The sequence below is a fragment of the Chlorocebus sabaeus genome, chromosome 9 (assembly GCF_047675955.1).
Source record: "Chlorocebus sabaeus isolate Y175 chromosome 9, mChlSab1.0.hap1, whole genome shotgun sequence".
Lineage (NCBI taxonomy): Eukaryota > Metazoa > Chordata > Mammalia > Primates > Cercopithecidae > Chlorocebus > Chlorocebus sabaeus.
The window spans coordinates 113,252,750-113,274,070 of NC_132912.1; the positions used below are offsets into that span (position 1 = coordinate 113,252,750).

General features: G+C 49.0%; 1 protein-coding gene across 1 annotated transcript; it reads left to right on the forward strand.

Moving 5' to 3' along the window:
* The first annotated feature begins 991 nt into the window (after window positions 1-991).
* DUSP5 (dual specificity phosphatase 5) lies at window positions 992-15,127 on the forward strand. The gene is made up of 4 exons (XM_007964077.3): window positions 992-1,577; window positions 6,135-6,283; window positions 10,337-10,556; window positions 13,394-15,127. Exons 1-4 carry the CDS (start codon window positions 1,199-1,201, stop codon window positions 13,798-13,800), a joined length of 1,155 nt encoding a protein of 384 aa, XP_007962268.3. The 5' UTR covers window positions 992-1,198; the 3' UTR covers window positions 13,801-15,127.
* The last annotated feature ends 6,194 nt before the right edge of the window (window positions 15,128-21,321 follow it).

Here is a 21,321-nt window from a genome sequence, read left to right on the forward strand (position 1 = left end):
TGGGTGAGTTGTGTCTGCTTCCCCAGGAATAGGGGTGGAAGGCCTGAAGCCCCTGGAGACCGGTGGGGGCAGACAGCCTGAGATTAAACTTGATCCACAGATAATCCCCCAAATCCAGAAGCCACCTGGACAACAGTTGGCTGAACTGAGCTCCATCGTGGGATACACGCTGATGCTACTGATGAGTTCACCACGGGTTTCCCAGGGACCAGAAAACAGCTCCTCAAAATACAACTTATTATTCTAATCATTATTGGAGAGTGACAGAGAGAAGAGCGTCAATCCTTTGAGGGCAGAATCCATTTAGGGAGATTAAATGGCTTTTCTCACCGCCGACCCCCAGCCCCCGTTTTTACTTTTAGAAACTTTATTATGAAAAATTTCAAACATACAGAAAAGTGGAGAAAACAATGTAATGAATTCGGCCATCCATCACCCAGCCTCAACAATGACCAACCCGCGCCCGACCCCTCCAGTCATCCATACCCCACCCCTCGAGGCAAATCTCCCACGTCCTCCCCTTACACGCGCAGACCTCAGTAGCGACAGGAATCCGTTCCGGACTCCTCTGTGGCCCTGGCCGGCTCCCTCGGCCCTGCTCAGCGCGGCGCGGGCGGGTTCTCGGCCCACGTCCGTGAAGCCGAAGGCCGGATCGTGCGGCGCCGCCCCGCCTCCCACGGCGCTTCCTCCTCGGTCCGCACCGCGGGGGTTACTGTGGCCCCGGAGCGCCTCGACACACGGCCGGCAGCCGCGGGTGATGTGCGAGTGAGTTCCTCAACACAGCGCGGAGGAGAAAACGAGGAGGCGCCTTCCACTTCCTCTTGCTCTAATGCCGGCACCCTCCCCGCGAGTCCCTCGCCCCCGCTGCCCCGCCCCCGGTAGGGCGTGGCCACAGCCCGAGGGGCGGGGAAACACCCATATTTGGCCTTATATGGGCAGTCGCGTCACGGGCGGCACTCATTCACATAAAACGCTGCGCGGCCGGCGGAATCCCCGGCTTCTGTGGCGGCGAGCGGCCGGGCTGGGTATCGAGCGCGCGGGGCGAGAACGCGGAGTTGCGCCGCCGCTCGGGCGCCGGGCTCCGTCGCGGCCGCAGCCCCGCGGGTCGCCCTCCCGTGCCTCGCCCGCGGGCATCCTGGCCGTGGGCACCCGCGGGGCGCGCGGCGCGGGGCCGCTGGCCGGCGGCGGCGGCGGCGGCATGAAGGTCACGTCGCTCGACGGGCGCCAGCTGCGCAAGATGCTCCGCAAGGAGGCGGCGGCGCGCTGCGTGGTGCTCGACTGCCGGCCCTACCTGGCTTTCGCCGCCTCGAACGTGCGCGGCTCGCTCAACGTCAACCTCAACTCGGTGGTGCTGCGGCGGGCCCGGGGCGGCGCAGTGTCGGCGCGCTACGTGCTGCCCGACGAGGCGGCGCGCGCGCGGCTCCTGCAGGAGGGCGGCGGCGGCGTGGCGGCAGTGGTGGTGCTGGACCAGGGCAGCCGCCACTGGCAGAAGCTGCGGGAGGAGAGCGCCGCCCGTGTCGTGCTCACCTCGCTGCTCGCCTGTTTGCCCGCCGGCCCGCGGGTCTACTTCCTCAAAGGTGAGCGCGCGGGGTCTCTGCCACGCTCTCCCCTCCGGCGCCCCTGGGTCCCCTCCCTGTGCCGGGGCGCCATCCTACACCCTGGGACCGGGAGAGTCACCACCTGCCGGAGTCTGCACTCGGGCTTCTTGTGCGCTTGGGAGGGCACTGCAAATGTCAACACTCAGAGCTCCCCTTCTTCCCCACCCGAGTTCCTCGAAAGCGCCTGGCAGCCGGTCTGTCCGCCGGGCTGGGTGGAGTTGGTTATGCTGCGGGGGCTGCTGCTGCTTAGCAGTTTGGGGGCCGTCGGCCCGTGCTGGGCACGAGCCCCTTTTCAAGACGAGAGCTTCGCCACTGTCGCTGGGGTCAGGGCTTGGGGCCTTCCTGATAGACTGATCTGGTGAGATCAGCAGGTCGCGACCCCTTCCCCCATGGTGTGGCGACTTGGTGCCCCCCTTCCTCCCGCCTAGCCAGCTGTGTCTTCACCGACCCCTCTTGCCTTTTTGACCTGGCGAGTCCCTTCCCTTTCCATTTCATTTTATTGCTTTTTATTGTTTCCCTCCGGCCTCTTCTCTCCTAGATCTTTCTCTAGCTCAGTTTGGAGCTCACATCCTTCCCACCCTTTTCACCTCCTCCCTCCTCCGCCCCAGGATTATCCCTGGGACCCATACTGAGCCGAGCCTACAGCCGGCCAGCTAGGAAATAGAGGTGCGCGGGGGCAGGGTGGTGTGGAGATTCTGCGGCCTTTGATTTGACACCTCCCGGAGCTACCGCCACAGGCCTGCCCATTTCACCTGCCGGGAAGATAACTTTGGCTTCTAGTGGTGGGTGGGTGATTGACTCTCAAAGTCCAAAGCGCTGGTTTTTTCTGGGTCACTTCCTATGACTGCTCCTGCTTTGTATTTGAGTCCTTTGTAACCTCAAATGACACCCGGGGAGACCTGACCCACATGAAGAGATGAGGGCTTAGCCCCAGCAGGGCCCCAAGGCTGTGCCAGCCCTGGCGCAGGCACCTTGGAATGTAGCAGTGATGGGGATCAGAGCTCGGTGCAGGGAGCCGGCGGCGCCGAGAGTTAGGAGCCTGTTTTAAAGCCATGCAACTTGAGTTTCACACACTCCGGGCCAGGAAGATTCTGGAGACAGTTCCCCTCTCTGCTAGCACCTCCTGCTGACTGGTCCCCTGTTGATTTCCTGTTGAAGAGATAACAGAGGTAGATGGTAATCGTCCTTCTTCTGGCAGCCTAGCCCCCAGGGGATAGAGGGATGGCCTTCTGGCTCTGCAGAGGTTTCAGCGCGGCTCCTGATTTCTTTCTCTTCCCAATATGGTTTTTGTCTCCTGTTCTTAGGAAAAGTTTATGCCTCTTAAGTAGCATGAAAGAGGTTCCAGGAGACCCTTCCTGGTCCCCGCTCTGCTCCCCATGCTTCTCTAAGCAGGCCCTGCTGACAGTTTAGAAGTTATCGCCACAAAGTAGGCAACTCTGTAGACTCACATCTCAGGAAAACTGTTAAAATGTTTTTTAAAAGAAGGTAACATATACATAGGTACAAATTTGAACAGCATGAAGGCCATATGATGAGAAGCGGGTCTTTTGCATATCTTAGAACCCAGTTCCACTCCCCAGAAACAGTCAACTATTTCTTGTTTACCTTTAGATAATTTTCATAAGAACCTTAGAAATAGATCGATTTTGTGTAGTTCCTGTCTTGCCTCTTGTATCCATCTAGATCAGGGAGACTTGTCCATATCTGACCATACATGTCTGTTTCACATTGAACCGGTCTCCTGTAATGGCCATTAGGTTGCGTCCGGCCTCACTGTTCAAGCAGTGGGGTAGATCTCCTTCTCCATGTGCTCTTGCGTGTGCAGTGCCTTTCAGTAAATCATGAGAATTGCCAGGTCAAGAATTATATGCATGTTAAATTTCAGTAGAAATTGCTTCATGCCTACCCTTATAACACGACTACTAAACTTTAAATTGTTGCCAGAGAAAATTTTTATTTCTTTACTTAACTCATGTGCAGAAAGGAGTTCAGGTTTTAATCTGGTGGCATCTGAGATCTTGGCGGGGTCAATGCCTTTTTACACTTTCCATAATCCCCTGTCTCCCAAACAACCACTAAAATGAAATGGTGATGGCTGGATTGCGTGGTCAGTGCTTATTTATATATAGTATCTGTGCTCTCTCTGTTCCCTGGTAATGTGGTGGTGATTGAAAGCAGACTCATTCCAAAAGAAGGCTGAAGTAGCTCTAAGAATTGCCATGGCTTTTGCAACTTAAGTGAGGCACCAGAGAGGAATGTTCTGTCTCTCCACACCTCTGATGGGAGTGGGTGAAAGACTGAGACCATTTAATCTGTAGGATTCCTCTGAATCCCAGCTTGAAGAGGCAAGGCCCTGTTTATCTGTCCCTGGACTAAATTTTGTCAACAGCAGGCAGGATCCAACCCATACCCGAACCTCCTGTCTGTCCTCCCGCTATAGCCAACTCTGAAGTAATCTATTTAAAGCCAGAAGATGGGGTAGCCTGAAGATTTCATCTTCCCCAACCTTCATTCTGAAGTTTGGGAGGGCCCAGGTCATTCTTAACTCCAAATTCCCGTCCAAATCCTTGTCTGTCTCCTGGAACCCATAATGTTGAGGTCTAGGCACAGGAAGTGATCAGGTGGTTTACTGACTAGGGATACCTCTTCCAAGGAAGCTGTGGGTCAGTGTGAACCTGTGTCTTTCTGTCTTGACTGCTGGAAGGTTAAGGGGCCCAGGGGCTGTGGCAGAGCATGGGAAGCTAAACTGCCTATAGCACCACCTTGCACCTCCGCAGTGGCCTCCCGTTATGGTGGGGAGCATGGTCATTGGGGAGGACCAAGAGCTCACGGGCAGGTGCAGTGGGCTGCTAGTGAGGTGACCACAGAGGAGATCTGGGTGTACTAAGTGGGGGCGGGGCAGTTCCAGCAAGCTGAGAGGAAGCAGTAATGGCAGGATGACTCATTCTAGGAATTGGCTGCAGCTTCTGGGAGGGAGTTGGAGACTGCCTTGTAGTCCATTAACCATTTGTCTACTGCAGGGCTTTAAAAAAGCCAGCATCACAACACCCAAAGTCAGAAAAGAAAAAGGGGGTTCTGTGGAAAATTCGTGGTCTCAGAATGCATGTTTAATGCATCTGACTCCAAGTGAATTCTCTAGGCCAGAAAAAGACGAGTGGGCTTTCTGGAGGCCCTGGGAAATGCCTCAGGTTGCTCTCTGGGTTACCAGCAAAGGAGTTTCCCGAGCAAGGGTGGCCTGTTGTACCTGGCAGCCCTCAGCATTCTGAGGGTTCTTCCCCACTCAGATGGGCCCAAGAAGGCTTACTTACATTTGCAAGTTTCTGTGACTTGTTCAGAGGGTTTTTTTTTTTTTTTTTTGGTCGTTTGCTTTTTTGTTTTGTTTTGTTTTTGTTTTGTTTTTTTTTGAGACAGAGTCTCTCTCTGTTGCCCAGGCTGGAGTGCAGTGGCGTGATCTCGGCTCACTGCAAGCTCCACCTCCCAGATTCACGCCATTCTCCTGCCTCAGCCTCCTGAGTAGCTGGGACTACAGGCGCCCGCCACCACGCCCGGCTAATTTTTTTGTATTTTTAGTAGAGACAGGGTTTCACTGTGTTAGCCAGGATGGTCTCGATCTCCTGACCTCATGATCCGCCCACCTCGGCCTCCCAAAGTGCTGGGATTACAGGCGTGAGCCACCGCGCCCGGCCTCAGAGGGTCGTTTTTACCTTACATCCATTTGGAGAGGTGTAAATGTAATATTAAGGATTCTGAGAGTCATACATGCTATAAGTTGACTTATTGATTGGTTGGGGGGCCGTGCAGGAGGAGTAGAGGAGAAGTAGGAAAAGTGAGGATAAGAAGATAGGGTGGTCACGAAGGGGACAGAGACAGTTTTTGCTCAGGAGGGCTGAGAATTAAATTCAGAAGTCCTTATTCTTTCAGTTGATTTAGAAGGTAATTAACTGGATTGATGACTCCAGATTGGACCTAGAAAGGATTGTCAGCAGTGTTCTTAGCACCTTGTGAGTGAGAAGCCAGGCTATTTTACTGCCCTGAGTTGAAACCTCGTATCAGCCCCCATTTCCTTATGAATGGAGGAGGTACCAGCTAGAATCCTGCTTAGAGCAGATGGGCTGGGGAAGAAGCCACTTCAGGAGCCTATCTTCTCGCCAATTAATGAAATTTTGCATAATCACACCTTCCTTTTAGATAAACAAGAGAGAAAATAGCCTTTGTTTTCTGGAGGGGTTTGGTTAATATTTGCCAGATGCTAGATACTTTCTTTCACAGTTTAAGCTGCTTCTGATAGACACAAAAAGTTAATCATTGCCTCTGAAGGAGTTCTTTTTAGAGGTTTGTGTATGTAGAGTCCCTTTCGGTTCTAAATCTGTTTGCTGGTTTTGCTCAATTTTTAATGACCACAATCTGTATTGGCTTATTATTATTATTATTTGTTAACTGTGTAACCCTCAGAGTGTTGATTAACTGTGGGTATTTTCTGACAGGGTGAGAAATTGATGCTAACCATCTGTCTCACCTTTTTGTTTGTTTTTATAGGGGGATATGAGACCTTCTACTCGGAATATCCCGAGTGTTGTGTGGATGTAAAACCCATTTCACAAGAGAAGATTGAGAATGAGAGAGCCCTCATCAGCCAGTGTGGAAAACCAGTGGTAAACGTCAGCTACAGGCCAGCTTATGACCAGGTACATGATGGGGAAGAGGTGTCCTGACTGGTATTCTGGGCTCCTGTCTGACTTCTTTCCTCAGCACCTGACTGTTCTCTTCCCACTCTGCAACGATGGTTAGTTCTTTTGTGGATCAGGGTGTTGGCAAAATCCCCTGGCTTTAGGGAGCCTCTGTTGCTTGCCAGCTTGAGTTTCCATCCAAGAGTAAATGGGCCTCCTTCCAGCAAACAAGCTGACAAGAGCAAACCAGCCACAGGATGCTTGGCAGCTTCTGCGGAAAAGGGGAAGTGAAAGCTACATTATTGTCATCTGGCTTCGGAGGTTCAGAGAAGCTTTAAAATACTGGTCTAGGTTTCCCTGAAGACATTTCAGAGTTGACTTTCAGGCTTCCTGTGTTGCTTTTCTCTGTAATTGTCCATGCTCTGCAGTTTCTGCAAAGCATCCCGGTACCTGTCAAGGTGTGTCTTGTTGGTATGTTTAACTGAAACTGGTGTTGGTGGGGGTTCTATAGAGGAAGTCCTGTTTGGGTGGCTAAGTAGGCTCCTCTAAGGGGTTCTAATGCTTACAGTTCCACAGATACTGAAACCAGAGGAAATCAAAAGATACTAGAGGGCTTCATGTTTCTGTAAACTAGTGAGTTTTTATGTTTCTTCTAAAAATGAGTGCTTTGTGATAACTCATTAAAGGGAAAAATAAAGTGGAAGGGGGTTACGTAGTACCATCCAGGAAAATGAAAAAGCAGGTGAGAATCCAAATCTGGCAGAAACCAGAGGTAAAAACCTGCCTACTCATTTTATGGAAGGGAAGAGAAGTGTTCTGTGACAAGTGAGATTCTTGATTTTGCAGAGTCCTGCAGCTGGTTCAAGGCACATCAGGCTCAGAACCCCTTTCTCTCAGCTCCCTGTTCTGATTATTTCAGGACCTTGTTCTGTTTTCCGCATGGCCTCTGATCTAGACACCTGACCTAGTGGGAGGAACCTTTCAAACTTTTCACGTAAACCAAGAACATATCCAAATCATAAGAAGAAAGATTGCTAGATGCTAAAATGCCAGCTCCCTGCCATGAGCAAAACCCTGTCCCTGGGGATAGACTTCGAAGCAAAGCCAGGTGACCTTTTCTTGAACGGGCTCCTTGGTCAGGAAGCCTATTAGCTTGTCCAGATGCCAGGGTTAGGATTTGTTTTCCTTTATTAAACACCCTTACAGTATATGATGAACCCATGGCTTTCAAGCTGTGGACATCTGGCCTCGCTAGATTTCTACTTTTGTTTGTTTGTTTGGGTTATGTTTTCCCCCCATTTCTGAGAAAGTGAAAGAGAAATAAGCCTTGGCAGAATGTTGTGAAAGCACAGCACATCTTTGGCCAAGTGAGGGGTGAGAAGGCCCTGATGTGTCTTGGATTCATCTGGGGAACCCCCTAATGCTACTTCTTAGAAACGCTTCTGCATTTAGAGCAGCCAGGCGAGGTCATGTTAACTTTTGGGGTTTCTGAAGGCCTTTGGCTTCTTCCCTCTTGGTCTAAACAGAAGTTCAAAAAGGGAAAGAAATGTAGTTTCAGGGGTGTGTTGGGCTAAGCTCCAAAAGAAATTGGATAGATCCCAGGTCTGGTGTATCAGCAGTTTCCAGGCACTCAGGAGAGGAGGAGATCTTGAGTCAACCATCCAGCCTGCTCCTTAAAGGGCGAGCCTGTCCATTGGTGGGGACCCATAAGTCATCAGTGGCCACATGAATCTGGACTTGGAACTCTGACTCCTTTCCCAAGAACTTTGTACCACCTCTGCTGTTTTCCTGATTTCTAGCTGGTGGGGATGCTGTGCCCAGGGAGTGGGTCCAGCTCAGGTCAGGACTAGACCTGCTTGGATTGCCTAAAACCCTGTGTCTTCCCCGTGGAGAGAAGCCACGTTCTGTTCATTCTTCAATCCCAGTGACAGTGGCAGCTATGTAACGTGCCAGGTTTTAATGCACTCATTATCCCATTTACACCTTACCAATTATCCAGAGAGGATAGGTATTATCCCCTGTTTAGAGACAAAGGTCATAGGTTAAAGAAGCTGTCCAAGATCACATCAGGTAGTAAGCATGGAGCTCTGGAACTTAACCCAAGAGCTCTGCTGTCTGACGCCCAAGCCCAGGTTCTTAACCATTGCACCACTTTGCCACTATGAAGGCTGCTCTGTATGCATGGAAGTTTGGAGAGGTTTTGAAGAGGGGATGCAGATGGACATTTTATCTCTAGAGGAAGAGAGGAAAGAAGGGAATTTTTTCCTTCCTGTCTTTACCTGAAATACTTTCTCATATTGATCACTATTGAAATGGAGTCAGACAAGGCCTTGCATCTCATGCTACACCATCAGGTTTGGGTTTCAGCCCAGCTCCATCACTGACTAGCTCTGACTTGGACAAGTTATTAAATGCATCTGAGCCTCAAGTTGCCCATCTGTAAAATGGGAATAATGTTACCTACGTCACAGATTTTGTGAAATTGGTATGATGTAGGCACATCTGAAGGGTTAAGCCCCCAGAAGCCAGCCACAGTAGATGCTGATAAAAATACCAGTAGTTACTATTACCTTATGTAAAATCCTCTGTAATTTTCTTCCAAGTGACTGAACTGGCCTTTGCTTAAACACTTGAGTTCTTAGGAAACAAAAAGCTAACGCCGGGTGCGGGGTAAATTGAGAATTGCCTGTGGCTGGCCCCTGTCCCAAGCACCCTTCCCTGTTATGGATCTGGCTGAGAGTTTCCATTCCGCTCATATTCCAGGACAGGAAATGGAAACACAGGAAGCAGATGGTTGGCATGGGAAAGGCTCCCAAAGACATAGCCACTGTCACCCAGCCCCGTGTTTCCCTCTCAGCCTCTAAGGGCTCCCATTTTTCCAATCATCACTGACTTTTCTGCAACCTTTAGAGCCCTGTAAATGCTGAGACTGCCAGAGTCTTAACCGGTGGTTCATTTTAGTTTTGCCTCAAGGTGGATGGTCTCTGGTTCCCCCTTGACTAGAAACCTGGGCTGTGGGTAGCCTCCCAAAAGGATGGTTCTGTAAGCAGGTCTCACCAGCACCCCAACAAACCCCCGTGTGAAGAAGGTCAGAGGCGAGGAAGCCCCTCTGCTTGTGGCCTGACAGCATTTTTTATCTAAAGATTCTGAGTAGGTAGTGGTTATTTTCATTTCTAAAAAGCATACTTTTTTGTTGGGGGCGGAGGTGCATTTTAACATCTCTAAAACCTGGATGCATCTTAGGATCAACAGTGTCTTAGGTTTGATGAAATACATTATATAGGCTAGGCTTGGTAGCTCACGCCTATAACCCAGCATTTTGGGAGACTGAGGTAGGAAGATTGCTTGAGGCCAGGAGTTTAAGACCATTCTGGGCAACATAGCAAGAACTCAGCTCTACAAAAAAATTTATAAAATTAGCCATACATGGTGGTGCATGCCTGTAGGCCCAGCTACTCAGGAGGCTGAGATGGTAGGATCTCTTGAGCCTAGGAATTCAAGATTACAGTGAACTATGATTGTGCCACTGCACTCCAGCCTGGGTGACAGAGCAAGACTCCGTCTTTCCAAAAAGGAAAAAAAAAAAAAATACGCTATATAAAATGCCAAGACTGTAAAGGAGGACACACACCATGTTGAGTCCTGGTCCATTTTAGCTGTAAAGAAAGTGAGACTGTCCCAAGGCAAAGAGGCTTGCCCTGTTACTCTCAGGGCAGCTGTAATTTCAACACAGCCCCATCGATATTTCCCATGATACCACGTGACTTCTCATCCTTGTCAGCACAGGAAGAATGCCATCATATCCTACCTCCTTGATATGTGCAAAAATGTGAACTCTTTGCTGTGTGGATTTTGCTGTCATTGAGTCACAAGGCAACCATGTAAGGTAGAGTTGGCCGGGATGGAGATACCACGCACACTCAGTTCAACTGCCCTGGCTCTGAACTCTACTGGGAAACCAGAAAGGGAACCACCCATCTTAAGAAGCAAATAGGTCAGAGTTGTTTTTTCCTCTCTCAAATGAACAGGCCAATCCAATATTTCCTGATTGTCCTTTGTCCTTGCTTCCAGGGTGGCCCAGTTGAAATCCTTCCCTTCCTCTACCTTGGAAGTGCCTACCATGCGTCCAAGTGCGAGTTCCTCGCCAACCTGCACATCACAGCCCTGCTGAATGTCTCCCGACGGACCTCCGAGGCCTGCACAACCCACCTACACTACAAATGGATCCCTGTGGAAGACAGCCACACAGCTGACATTAGCTCCCACTTTCAAGAAGCAATAGATTTCATTGGTAGGTTTAGCCATTCCCCCTCAGTTATTTTGGGAGCCCCTTTGGGGCATGTGTTCTTGACTTTTGATGCCCTGATGGAAGCTATCTTCACTGAAAGAAAAGTGTCTTGTATATGCTGCTTCTAAGAGTTGGAGCCAACATGGGATGCAGCTACCAAAAAGGTAGAAGGGAGGATTTAAGTTGCTATTAATAGGAGCTTTAATTTGCAAGATAAATGAATTAATATAATTTTATGGCAGTACTTACTGCCGATTTTGTTATTGTTTCTAGCTGGGCAGAAGGTGAGTGCATCCCTGCGTAATGCTCCACACGAGGAAAGCAGGGGAAAGAACCTCCCTAACTGTGCTTCTACGTAGATTGAGTTTATTTTTAAAAGCAAACAGAAGGATTCAGAGAGCACTACTTACGCACTGAGCCCCAAGGGCCCCCAGCAGCTTTCCATACTTTTGGCAAATGGCTTGGGGCAATTTGTTTTGCATTTTCAGCTAATTTTGGATTAAAGATAGCACTTGACTCAAGCTCCATGCTGTATGCACAGAAAAGTTGGCATCTTTTGCCTTCTTTCTGCATTCTTGTTAGGCAGTTATTTATTCCATTGCGTAGACCTAAAAACCGAGGCCTTGGCCTCTGGTCCTTCTGCCAGGAAAGGGCTATGGCCTTAGGGTTTCCAGGTGCTCTGTGTTGCCTGGGTGGTTCTCCCATTTGGCATCTTCTCCCCCATCTTGCTAGGAGGCTGCCCTGACTTTTTTCTGTTTCAGATTTGCAAGTACCACTCTCTAACCTTGTGGTCATGCCCCGCTTTCCAGCGCCCGTCTTCCTCTTTAACATATGTAGTTGTTGAAACTGACGCATGATTTTTCTGTATCTTGTTCCAAGGGATGTTGGAGGAGGAAAGGCAGGTGTTAGCACAGCAATAATTACTTAGTGCAGGTAGCAATTAAAGGCCCCCCTTGAGCCACATGGTGGCTCTCTATTCACCACACAATTTCTGCTCCCCAGGAAACCCTGACAAGAAACTCATCAGAGGCAAAAGGCCGAGCCTGTCCTGCTTGTCCCCTGAGCTTCTGGGCTAAGATCATTCCTTTGGAGTCTGAAAGGCAGCCAAAATGATGCGTTCAGGGTGGGAAACCCTTGACTTGTTCTCCCTGTCCCTGGGAATGCCTTGCCCTTCTCAGCCTGTTGTTTAATTACCTGGGTAGCTACTTCATGAGATCATGAAACACGCCCCCATCCAGTTCTCAGAACCCTCCCTCCCCATCCTGTATGTGTATTGTGTCTGTGTATACACAATCCACAAACCCACAGCATTTCGAAAGCACAGGATGCTTTTTCTTTTGGCCCTTCCATTTCCCTGCTAATGGAAGGAGAGACTGGGCCTCCCCAGTGAGCCATGTGCTGAATATACACTGACCCCTTCCAAGGGAAGAGGGCCATGTGGAAGGCAGGCCCTGAGGTGTCGAGCGGGCTCCAGAGGCAATGCACTCTGGACCCTTTGCATTCTTGGATGTGGCACTAGGCCAGTTAAAAGCTAAACTTCGAAGGAGGCCAGCAGAGGAGTGAAGGGAAATAGGAGTCTGACCCTGTAATTCCAGGGACTTGGGGGTCTCCCCTTTGAACTAATTTGAAGAGACTGTTTTGTTGTTTCTTTTGAGTCAGACTGAATTGGAGGACACCCCTATTGAACTGCTTAGGGTATCCTGTGGGGTTTTTGTTCAGATGGGGAAACTCTAGGATTCCTCCCTGATGCCTCAGAAATTTTACCGTTTAGACTTTGCAGATTGATTTCCATCCTTTGACCTTGGGGCAGGGAAGTGGAGGGTGGTAAGGGGAATGACTTTTTTTTTCTTTTGGCCCTTCAAAATCTTAAATGTTTTTGCGTACTGTAGCCTGCGTAGTGCCAGCTACATCTAACTTCCTGTGATGTAATTGTTTCCTCGCTAGCAAGAGAGGGAATTGGAAAGACTGTATTTTTTGTGGATTTGATGTGTATGTATCTTTAACCTTTCATCCCTTCCCATTTTTAATAGTTGTAGCTGGTTTTCTGGGGGTGGGGGCTGGGGGGTAGAGCAGGAAGGGAGGCATCCTCCCCTTTTTGTCATATTGAGCTAAAGAATGCTAACTGATGGTGGTAGCTTTATAGCAGCATCTCCCATTGTTGAGCAAGATGGAATTTGTGAAAGCCATTTATATCCTCCGTCTAGTAGGCGTCACTTAGCCAGGGCTATAATTAGTGGCCATGTGCTATTTATTGTGTGTTTGGTGGTGAGAACCCTGGGAGCTGAGCCAAGCATCCTGCCCTGGCACAGCAGGACAGGGTGCCTGCAGAGGCCGGAAGACCTCTACCAGGATTGGGGTTAGGTTGTTACCCTTAGAATCAGACCTGGAGAGGCAAGAGTTGCTTCTCCAAGTCAGTCTTTGAGCCTGGGATGCTCTCCTTAGAAAAATGTGCGTGCCCAATAAAAATGTGCACAATTTCAAGGATGTTCCAGTGCCCTCTTGGAACCATCAGTGGAACCTAGGTTAAGATGGCATCCCCAGGAAGGGACTTCTCCAGGGCCATCGCCTCCAGAGGCAGAATCTGCAAGTATCCTGGGGAACTATAAAGCCGCTGTAAGGAATATAAAGATCCTACTTGGGGTTAGTCTTTGCTGGGATCCCAAAAGCTCTGTCCTCACCAGTGGGGATTAAAGACTGGCAGAAGTGTAGTGTAGGGCCACGGCTCTTACGCAGGCACAACAGTTTCATATCTAGGTTACTCCAGTGTTTGATTCTTATGTTTTACCATTGCCCTTAGATTCTAATCCCAACTGACTCCCACCATCTTTTCTTCCTTCCAGACTGTGTCAGGGAAAAGGGAGGCAAGGTCCTGGTCCACTGTGAGGCTGGGATCTCCCGTTCACCCACCATCTGCATGGCTTACCTCATGAAGACCAAGCAGTTCCGCCTGAAGGAGGCCTTCGATTACATCAAGCAGAGGAGGAGTATGGTCTCGCCCAACTTTGGCTTCATGGGCCAGCTCCTGCAGTACGAATCTGAGATCCTGCCCTCCACGCCCAACCCCCAGCCTCCCTCCTGCCAAGGGGAGGCAGCAGGCTCTTCACTGATAGGCCATTTGCAGACACTGAGCCCTGACATGCAGGGTGCCTACTGCACATTCCCTGCCTCGGTGCTGGCACCGGTGCCTACCCACTCAGCAGTCTCAGAGCTCAGCAGAAGCCCTGTGGCAACGGCCACATCCTGCTAAAACTGGGATGGAGGAATCGGCCCGGCCCCAAGAGCAACTGTGATTTTTAGTTTTAAGACTCATGGACATTTCATACCTGTGCAATACTGAAGACCTCACTCTGTCATGCTGCTCCAGTGAGATAGTGAGTGGTCACCAGGCTTGCAAATGAACTTCAGACGGACCTCGGAACTGAAGGAAGGCCAAGCCATTACGGGAGCACAGCATGTGCTGACTACTGTACTTCCAGACCCCTGCCCTCTCGGGACTGCCCAGTCCTTGCACCTCAAAGTTCGCCTTTTCATTTCAAGCATAAGGCAATAAATACCTGCAGCAACGTGGGAGAAAGAAGTTGCTGGACCAGGAGAAAAGGCAGTTATAAAGCCAATTCATTTTGAAGGAAGCACAATTTCCACCTTATTTTTTGAACTTTGGCAGTTTCAATGTCTGTCTCTGTTGCTTCAGGGCATAAGCTGATCACCGTCTAGTTGGGAAAGTAGCCCCACAGGGTTTGTAGGGACATGATCAGCATCCTGATTTGAACCCTGAAATGTTTTGTAGATACCCTCTTGGGTCCAGTGAGGCAGTTGGTTGAAGTAGCAAGATGTTGGCTTTTCTGGATTTTTTTTTTTTTTTTTTTTTGCCGTGGGTTCTTCACTGACCTTGGACTTTGGCGTGATTCTTATTCATACTTGAACTTGTCTCATTCCACCTCTTCTCAGAGCAACTATTCATTTGTGAAAAGAGTTTCTCAGATCATAGACCAAAAAAAGTCATACCTTCGAGGTGGTGGCAGTAAATTCCAGGAGGAAAAGGGTACTTGCTGGGTATCCTGGGTCAGTGGTGTTGAAAACTGGTTTCCTCAGCTTCCTGTCCTTCTGTGTGCTTATGTCTCTTGTGACAGTTGTTTTCCTCCCTGCCCCTGGAGTTGTCTTCAAGCTGTGGACTTCTGGGATTTGCAGATTTTGCAATGTGGTACTACTATTTTTTCTTTTTGTCTGTTGGTTATTTCTCCAGGGGAAAAGGCAATAATTTTCTAAGACCCATGTGAATGTGAAGAAAAACAGTTATGTTACTGGTTGTTGTTGTTGTTGTTTTTTATAGTGTAAAATAAAAATAGGAAAAGGAAAAAAGCACTTCTTGGTGAATTGGGATAAGGTAGAAATACCCTTGGGTGGGGACCCAGCTTGCTTCACTGGGATTTATTTCTAAATGAACAACAGGGTGATGGTGGTGGAGGTGCAACTACAGGTATGATGATACAGAATGTTGCTTTCCAAGTGAGGGGTTTCCCTAAGTTAACTTGCAAGAGAATTCCTTAGTGCAGGCCTCATAGGGAGGTGGTGAGAGTATCTGCCCACTGAGGGCTCTTCTCTCCTATCACACTAGGCAAAAAGCTCTACTTGAACCTCAGATTTCTCACCTGTGAAGAGTGAACTGAGTTAGATGATCTGAAGAGTCCCTTAAAGCATAAGGCCCTTGATTCCAGTAAGCCTGAGTGCCAAGCTTGTGGCCAGCCTCCTCCCTCCAGTGCTTGGCATGTGGCAGACTCAGAAAAGATTGGGTAAGTGGCCAAGGGATGGAGAAGTGAATGAGGTGAAAATTTGCCCTGCTTGCCTACCTGACCCCTCTTTCCACTCTTGCAACTAATTCTTCTAGATAATTCCCTGGAAGTTCCAAGGTAAATCCCTCAATGAGTAGGTTTAATCGACTTGCTTTGTGAGTAACTTCCTCTACATAGGTGGAGGAAGGAAGGGGCAGTTGTCAGCTTCTCCCCATGATTGGCTCTGCCTGGGCTCCAGCCTAACTCCTGGGGCCTGTTCCTAATCTGAGGGAACAGGGAGCTGGTTGGGGTTTATGCCATCCCAGTCACCTGATAAACACGGGGATTCCAGCCATACTTCTCAATGCTGGAGGGTTCAAAGGGCATCTAGTTCTCCCGACATGCACTGTGTCAACAAATAGCAAGGTGGTGGCGGAGCACAGGCAGCCCAGCTCTCTAAATTCCTCACCTCAAAGGCTTTGCGTGAGGTCTCCACCTGCCTTTCCTTTCCCCACCTCTCCATTCAGAGGTTCCTTGGAAAGTCCACAGATGAGAAGGTCACCCAGGGTTAGGATGATGAATTTTTTTTTTTTTTTTGAGATGGAGTCTCACTCTGTCGCCCAGGCCGGAGTGCAATGGCGCCATCTCGGCTCACTGCAAGCTCCGCCTCCTGGGTTCACGCCATTCCCCTGCCTCAGCCTCCCTAGTAGCTGGGACTACAGGTGCCCGCCACCACCCCTGGCTAATTTTTTTTTTTTTTTTTTTTTTTTTTTGGTATTTTTAGTAGAGAGAGGTTTTAACCGTGTTAACCAGGATGGTCTCGATATCCTGATGTTGTGGTCCGCCTGCCTCGGCCTCCCAAAGTGCTGGGATTACAGGTGAGAGCCACCGCGCCCAGCTAGGATGCTGAATTTCTTTCAGTCCACTCCCCTCATCTGTGTAACCAACGGCTTCCACAGTGAAGAGCACTAGACCAGAGGGTGAAAAGTTCTGGGTTCTAGCCCTTGCCCTGCCCCCAGCTCTCCAGTGCTTTAGAGCTAATCTCCAACCTCTACGGACTAGATTTCTTCAGGGTTCTAGCTGGTGCCTAATGCCTCTTGGTGTCCCATCTCTGAGCCTCTGACCAGCCTTGCAGTGTGTCCCTGAAACCTGCCCCTTGCGTGGGCCTGTGCAGGTGCGGAGTGGCTGAAGGAACCTTGGGTAGGGAGAGCCAGGGAGTAGGAAGCTGGATGCAGGCTGGGGTGATGTGCTAAGCTCAGCCCACTTGCTGACATTTGCTTTATTGCATTAAAGTATTTCTCTGAAGGGTGAGTAAGTCCTCTAAATCAGGCATATGAGGATTGCTCATCAGCGGGTGAGTCACTGGAGGGTAAGCCAAGTGAAGCCCCACAGCTGGGGATGGCTCTAGAACCCTCACTCCACTTAATAGTCTCTTCATTAATTACATCTTCATTCTTGCCAAGACCAGCTCTACACTGGCTTCCAGTGCCAGATGGGGAATTCAAGCTGATGGCGTTATAGATCCTTCATCCCTAGGTTTTGAGAAACACCTCTGCCGGTCTCCAAGCATCATCGCACATAGAGATGTGTTCAGGAAAAGAAAGATGTTAGTTCTGTCTTTCCCAGCTGTACCTGTAGGCAAACCCCCTCAGATCCACCCTAGCTTATGAACTAGGCCTGATGGGGCAGGAGTTGTGTGAGCAGTCTCGTCTCAGGATCCAGTGTGCTGGCAGAAGCACTGTGTCCTGTGCATCTTCACTGTGTGAGGCCCTCAGGAAAATGCCTCCCCGATTTCAATACTCTGAACAGCTCTATCTCTTTGAGTTACTGGTAGTTCTTCCGAACACCATACAGCTCATAACTGCCCCTGTTTCCCTTCCTTGCTAAGGCCACCAGGCAGCTCAGAACTAAACTCTTAGCCCACTTCTGGCAGTTTTGTAGGAACTTAACATGAATTTTGGGTGTTGATTCCACCGTTTCCTTTAAAATTTCCCATCTTTATTTTTCTTTTACTTCCATTTCCTCATCATCCTTAAAAAGAACAGCAAAACTTTTACACTCTCTTTAAATAGACTCCAGTGTGTTTATGGAATGAAATAGGTTATAAATATACAGAGAGTAGCCTGTGCATCCTCAGTGTTACTATTCTTCAGCTCACTTTGAAGGGTTCATCTATAAGACTGGGTTCCTTTACCTTTTCAGTGAGTCTGCCAAGTTCTGTATTATTTCTGAAATAGATTCTGCCCGGAGCCCAAACCTCATAGCTGGGGCCCTGGATCCTTGCCTCAGAATCACTGGCACTGCCATCTACTTTCAGCCTTGTATTTTGCTGCCAGTACGATTCTGTGGGGAGTGCTGGCACTGATGGACAGATGCTCAAAGATACAGCACTGGCCCTCCTGACCGCTAACCTCTGGATGGGGTGGAGGGGACTCCCATGCTTAGATAACCATCACCTATCCATTTGACAATCAACCCCTGCTAGAACCTGGGATTCGGGGGAAAACAGCCATACAGCCATATGGCCCCACCCTCATGGGTTCCATGGGTACTGATGACTGTTCACTGGCTTCCTGTCCCAGCCTGGAGCCAGACTCCTTATTTGGACCAATGTCCTTAGCCCCACACAGTGCCCTTCTCCAGTTCCCCTCTTCTAGGCTCCAGCTTCATCTTCTATCTGTGGTTCAGCACACCCTCATACCCAAGCTCCTCAGATTTGCCAGCCTGTGGTTATGGCTGTGTTACCTGTGCTAACAAGCCACACCCTACTCAACCCATCCGTTAGTCTCTCTTGCATTCTTCATTAACTTTTTTTTTTCTTTTTTGAAAGGCAGTCTTGCTCTGTCGCCCAGGCTAGAGTGCAGTGGCCCGATCTTGGCTCACTGCAATCTCCACCTCCTGGGTTCAGCAATTATCCTGCCTCAGCCTCCCAAGTAGCTGGGATTACAGGCTTGTGCCATCACGCCTGGTTAATTTTTGTATTTTTAGTAGAGACAGGGTTTCTCCATGTTGAGCAGGCTGGTTTTTAACTCTGGACCTCAGGTAATACACCCGCCTTGGCCTCCCAAAGTGCTGGGATTACAGGTGTGAGCCACTACCGACTGGCCGTTCATTAACTTTTTTATGAACACCCCACCTCTACCTCCCACCTCAGAGTTCAAAAAGAAATGAGCTCTTACTGAGCCCTAGTCTTTTCTGGGCTATTTGGTTAGCATCAGAAATGTTTATAAAGCACCTACTGTGTGCCACAAACCAACCTAGGCACACAGGGATCATGTCTAATTCTCGTCACAGCCTTGTATAATTTTTTTTTTCATCTCACTCTGTCACACAGGCTGAAGTGCAGTGGCGCGATCTCGGCTTACTGCAACCTCTGCCTCTCGGGTTCAAGCAGTTATCTGCCTCGGCCTCCTGAGTAGCTGAGATTACAGGCGTCCACCACCACGCCTGGCTAATTTCTGTAATTTTAGTAGAGACGAGGTTTTACCATGTTGGTCAGGCTGGTCTTGAACTCCTGACCTCGTGATCCACCCACCTCAACCTCCCAAAGTGCTGGGATTACAGGCGTGAGCCACTGTACCCACCCATAAATGTTTTTATATCTCATTTTTACAGATGCACAAACTGAACCTCAGAAATATTAAATAACTTGCTCAAAGTCACGCAGCTAGCAAATGGTAGAGCTAGAATGAAGCTATTTCATTGATCTTGTACCCCTCTGAACACCTGGGGTATATAATAGGTACTTCTGTCCATTGGGCTTTCATTTGCAAGGAAGTCTCCTCAGTCTACATTAAGGAAAAGGGTTTGTGGATAAATGCAAATAGCACTGAATGCCCAGTTACACTCCATTCCAGCCTCATTGACTTTATCACAATCTCTTAAACATGCCAACCTCCCTCCCGCCTCAGGACCTTTGCACATGCTGGTCCCTTTAACTGGAACCTTTCTCCTATAAATTCACCCTCCAACTGATTAACTCATACTGGTTTTTTGCCTCTCAGTTCAAAATTCATCTTCCCAGGGAAGCCCTCCCAGAGTAGGTCAGGTGTCCCTGTTGGCTCTCTCATAGTCTATATCTTTTCTTCATCTTTCATCAAAGTTTAAAAATTATGCATTTCTCTGTGGTTATTTTATTAATGTCATCTCCTTCAGACTAGAAGCACCAGGAGAACAGAGATTACATTGCATTTCAAGAGTAACCAAGCACAGGGTTTGACTTATTCTAGGTGTTCAATGATTACTGGTTGAGTGAAGGAGTGAAAAAGTGGCAAACAGAATGAAACGCTGGTCAGAAGCAGAAGCTGTTCTCTCCATTTCTCTCAGAGCCCCTATGACCCTCCAAATGCGAGTTCCTTTATCCTGGGCCTATTTGCTGGTTCTTCCCCAATCCTGGAGGAAGCAGATTCCTAGCCTTAGCTAATTACTGCTACCTTATTGGTCAGAGGCCACGTTACCCCTTCACCTCATTGGTCACTGGTCAGCCTATGGCTGGGCTGCCCTTGGGTCAGATGCCTACCCTGGGATCAACTGGTTTCCTCTAAGTTCAGAGACCTGCCTTGCTCAGATTCTGAGACTTGAGCGTTCCATAAGAAATCCCCAGAAAACTACCATAAAGAACAACCCTACGGATCACCTGAGCCCAGGAGGTTGAGGCTGCAGTGAACCATGATCACACCACTGCACTCTAACCTGGGCAATAGAGCAAGGCCTTGTCTCAAAATCAATAATAAAACAACCCTACCCTGCTTGCCCCAAAGTGATCAATTATGGTAACTAAATATTTTTTCTTTTTTTCTTTTTTCTTTATTTATTTTTGAGATGGGGTCTTGCTCTGTCACCCAGGCTGGAGTGCAGTGGCGCCATCTTGGCTCACTGCAGCCTCCGCCTCTCAGGCTCAGGTGGTTCTCATGCCTCAGCCTCCCAAGTAGCTGGGATTACAGGCGTGCATCACCACATCCAGCTTTTTTTTTTTTTTTTTTTTTGGTATTTTTAGTAGAGACAGAGTTTCACCATGTTAGCCAGACTGGTCTCGAACTCCTGACCTCAAGTGATCTGCCTGCCTTGGCCTCCCAAAGTGCTGGGATTACGTGTGAGCCACCATGCCCAGCCATGGTAACTAAAATTTAAACACTGTTTTATTTGTACTAGTAGATCTGATTCCTTCCCACTGCCCCATCACCCATCCCCAATACACACCCATTCACTTACGAAGTTTACAAAAACCAAGAAGCCACCAAACAGGCTTAAAGCAGGCCCTTGAAGTATCTGTGCATTTTTCATTCTGCGCTTCTTCCAGAGGTGAGGAGAAAATGTATTGCTTAAAAGTAACTAACCTCCCAGATGGTGAAGACTTAAGTATGTCACCATGGTAGAAAGACGAAAAACGTTATCGGCCGGGCGTGGTGGCTCATGCCTGTAATCCCAGCACTTTGGGAGGCCAAGGCAGGCGGATCACCTAAGGTCAGAGTTTGAGACCACCCTGGCCAACATGGTGAAACCCTGTCTCTACTAAAAATACAAAATTAGCCAAGCGTGGTGGCACATGCCTGTACTCCCAGCTACTCGGGAGGCTGAGGCAGGGGAATCGCTTGAACCCGGGAGGTGGAGGTTGCAGTGAGCCGAGATCACACTATTGCACTCCAACCTGGGCAACAAGAGCAAAAACTCCATCTCAAAAAAAAAAAAAAAAAGAAAAGAAAAAGAGAAACTTTATTCCCACAAGGAAAAGACAGTGGACTTAGTATCAGGAAGCTTGGCTTCTGGTGCCAGACCCGAGGGAACCCTACTATCTGGGACCCAAAAGGGAAGCTGCTCCCAAAGGCAACCTGTATGTACATGAGTGTAAGTGTGAAGGTTGTGGAAGGAGGAGGGGGTGCCAGGAGCAGGTCCTGTAATGCCCTAGAGTTGCCAGATTGTAAGTAATTTCAGAAGTTCACATAGTTCTATCTCCTGCTTCAGAAGAACCATCCCCAAACTAGGCCAGAATGACCTGTTTT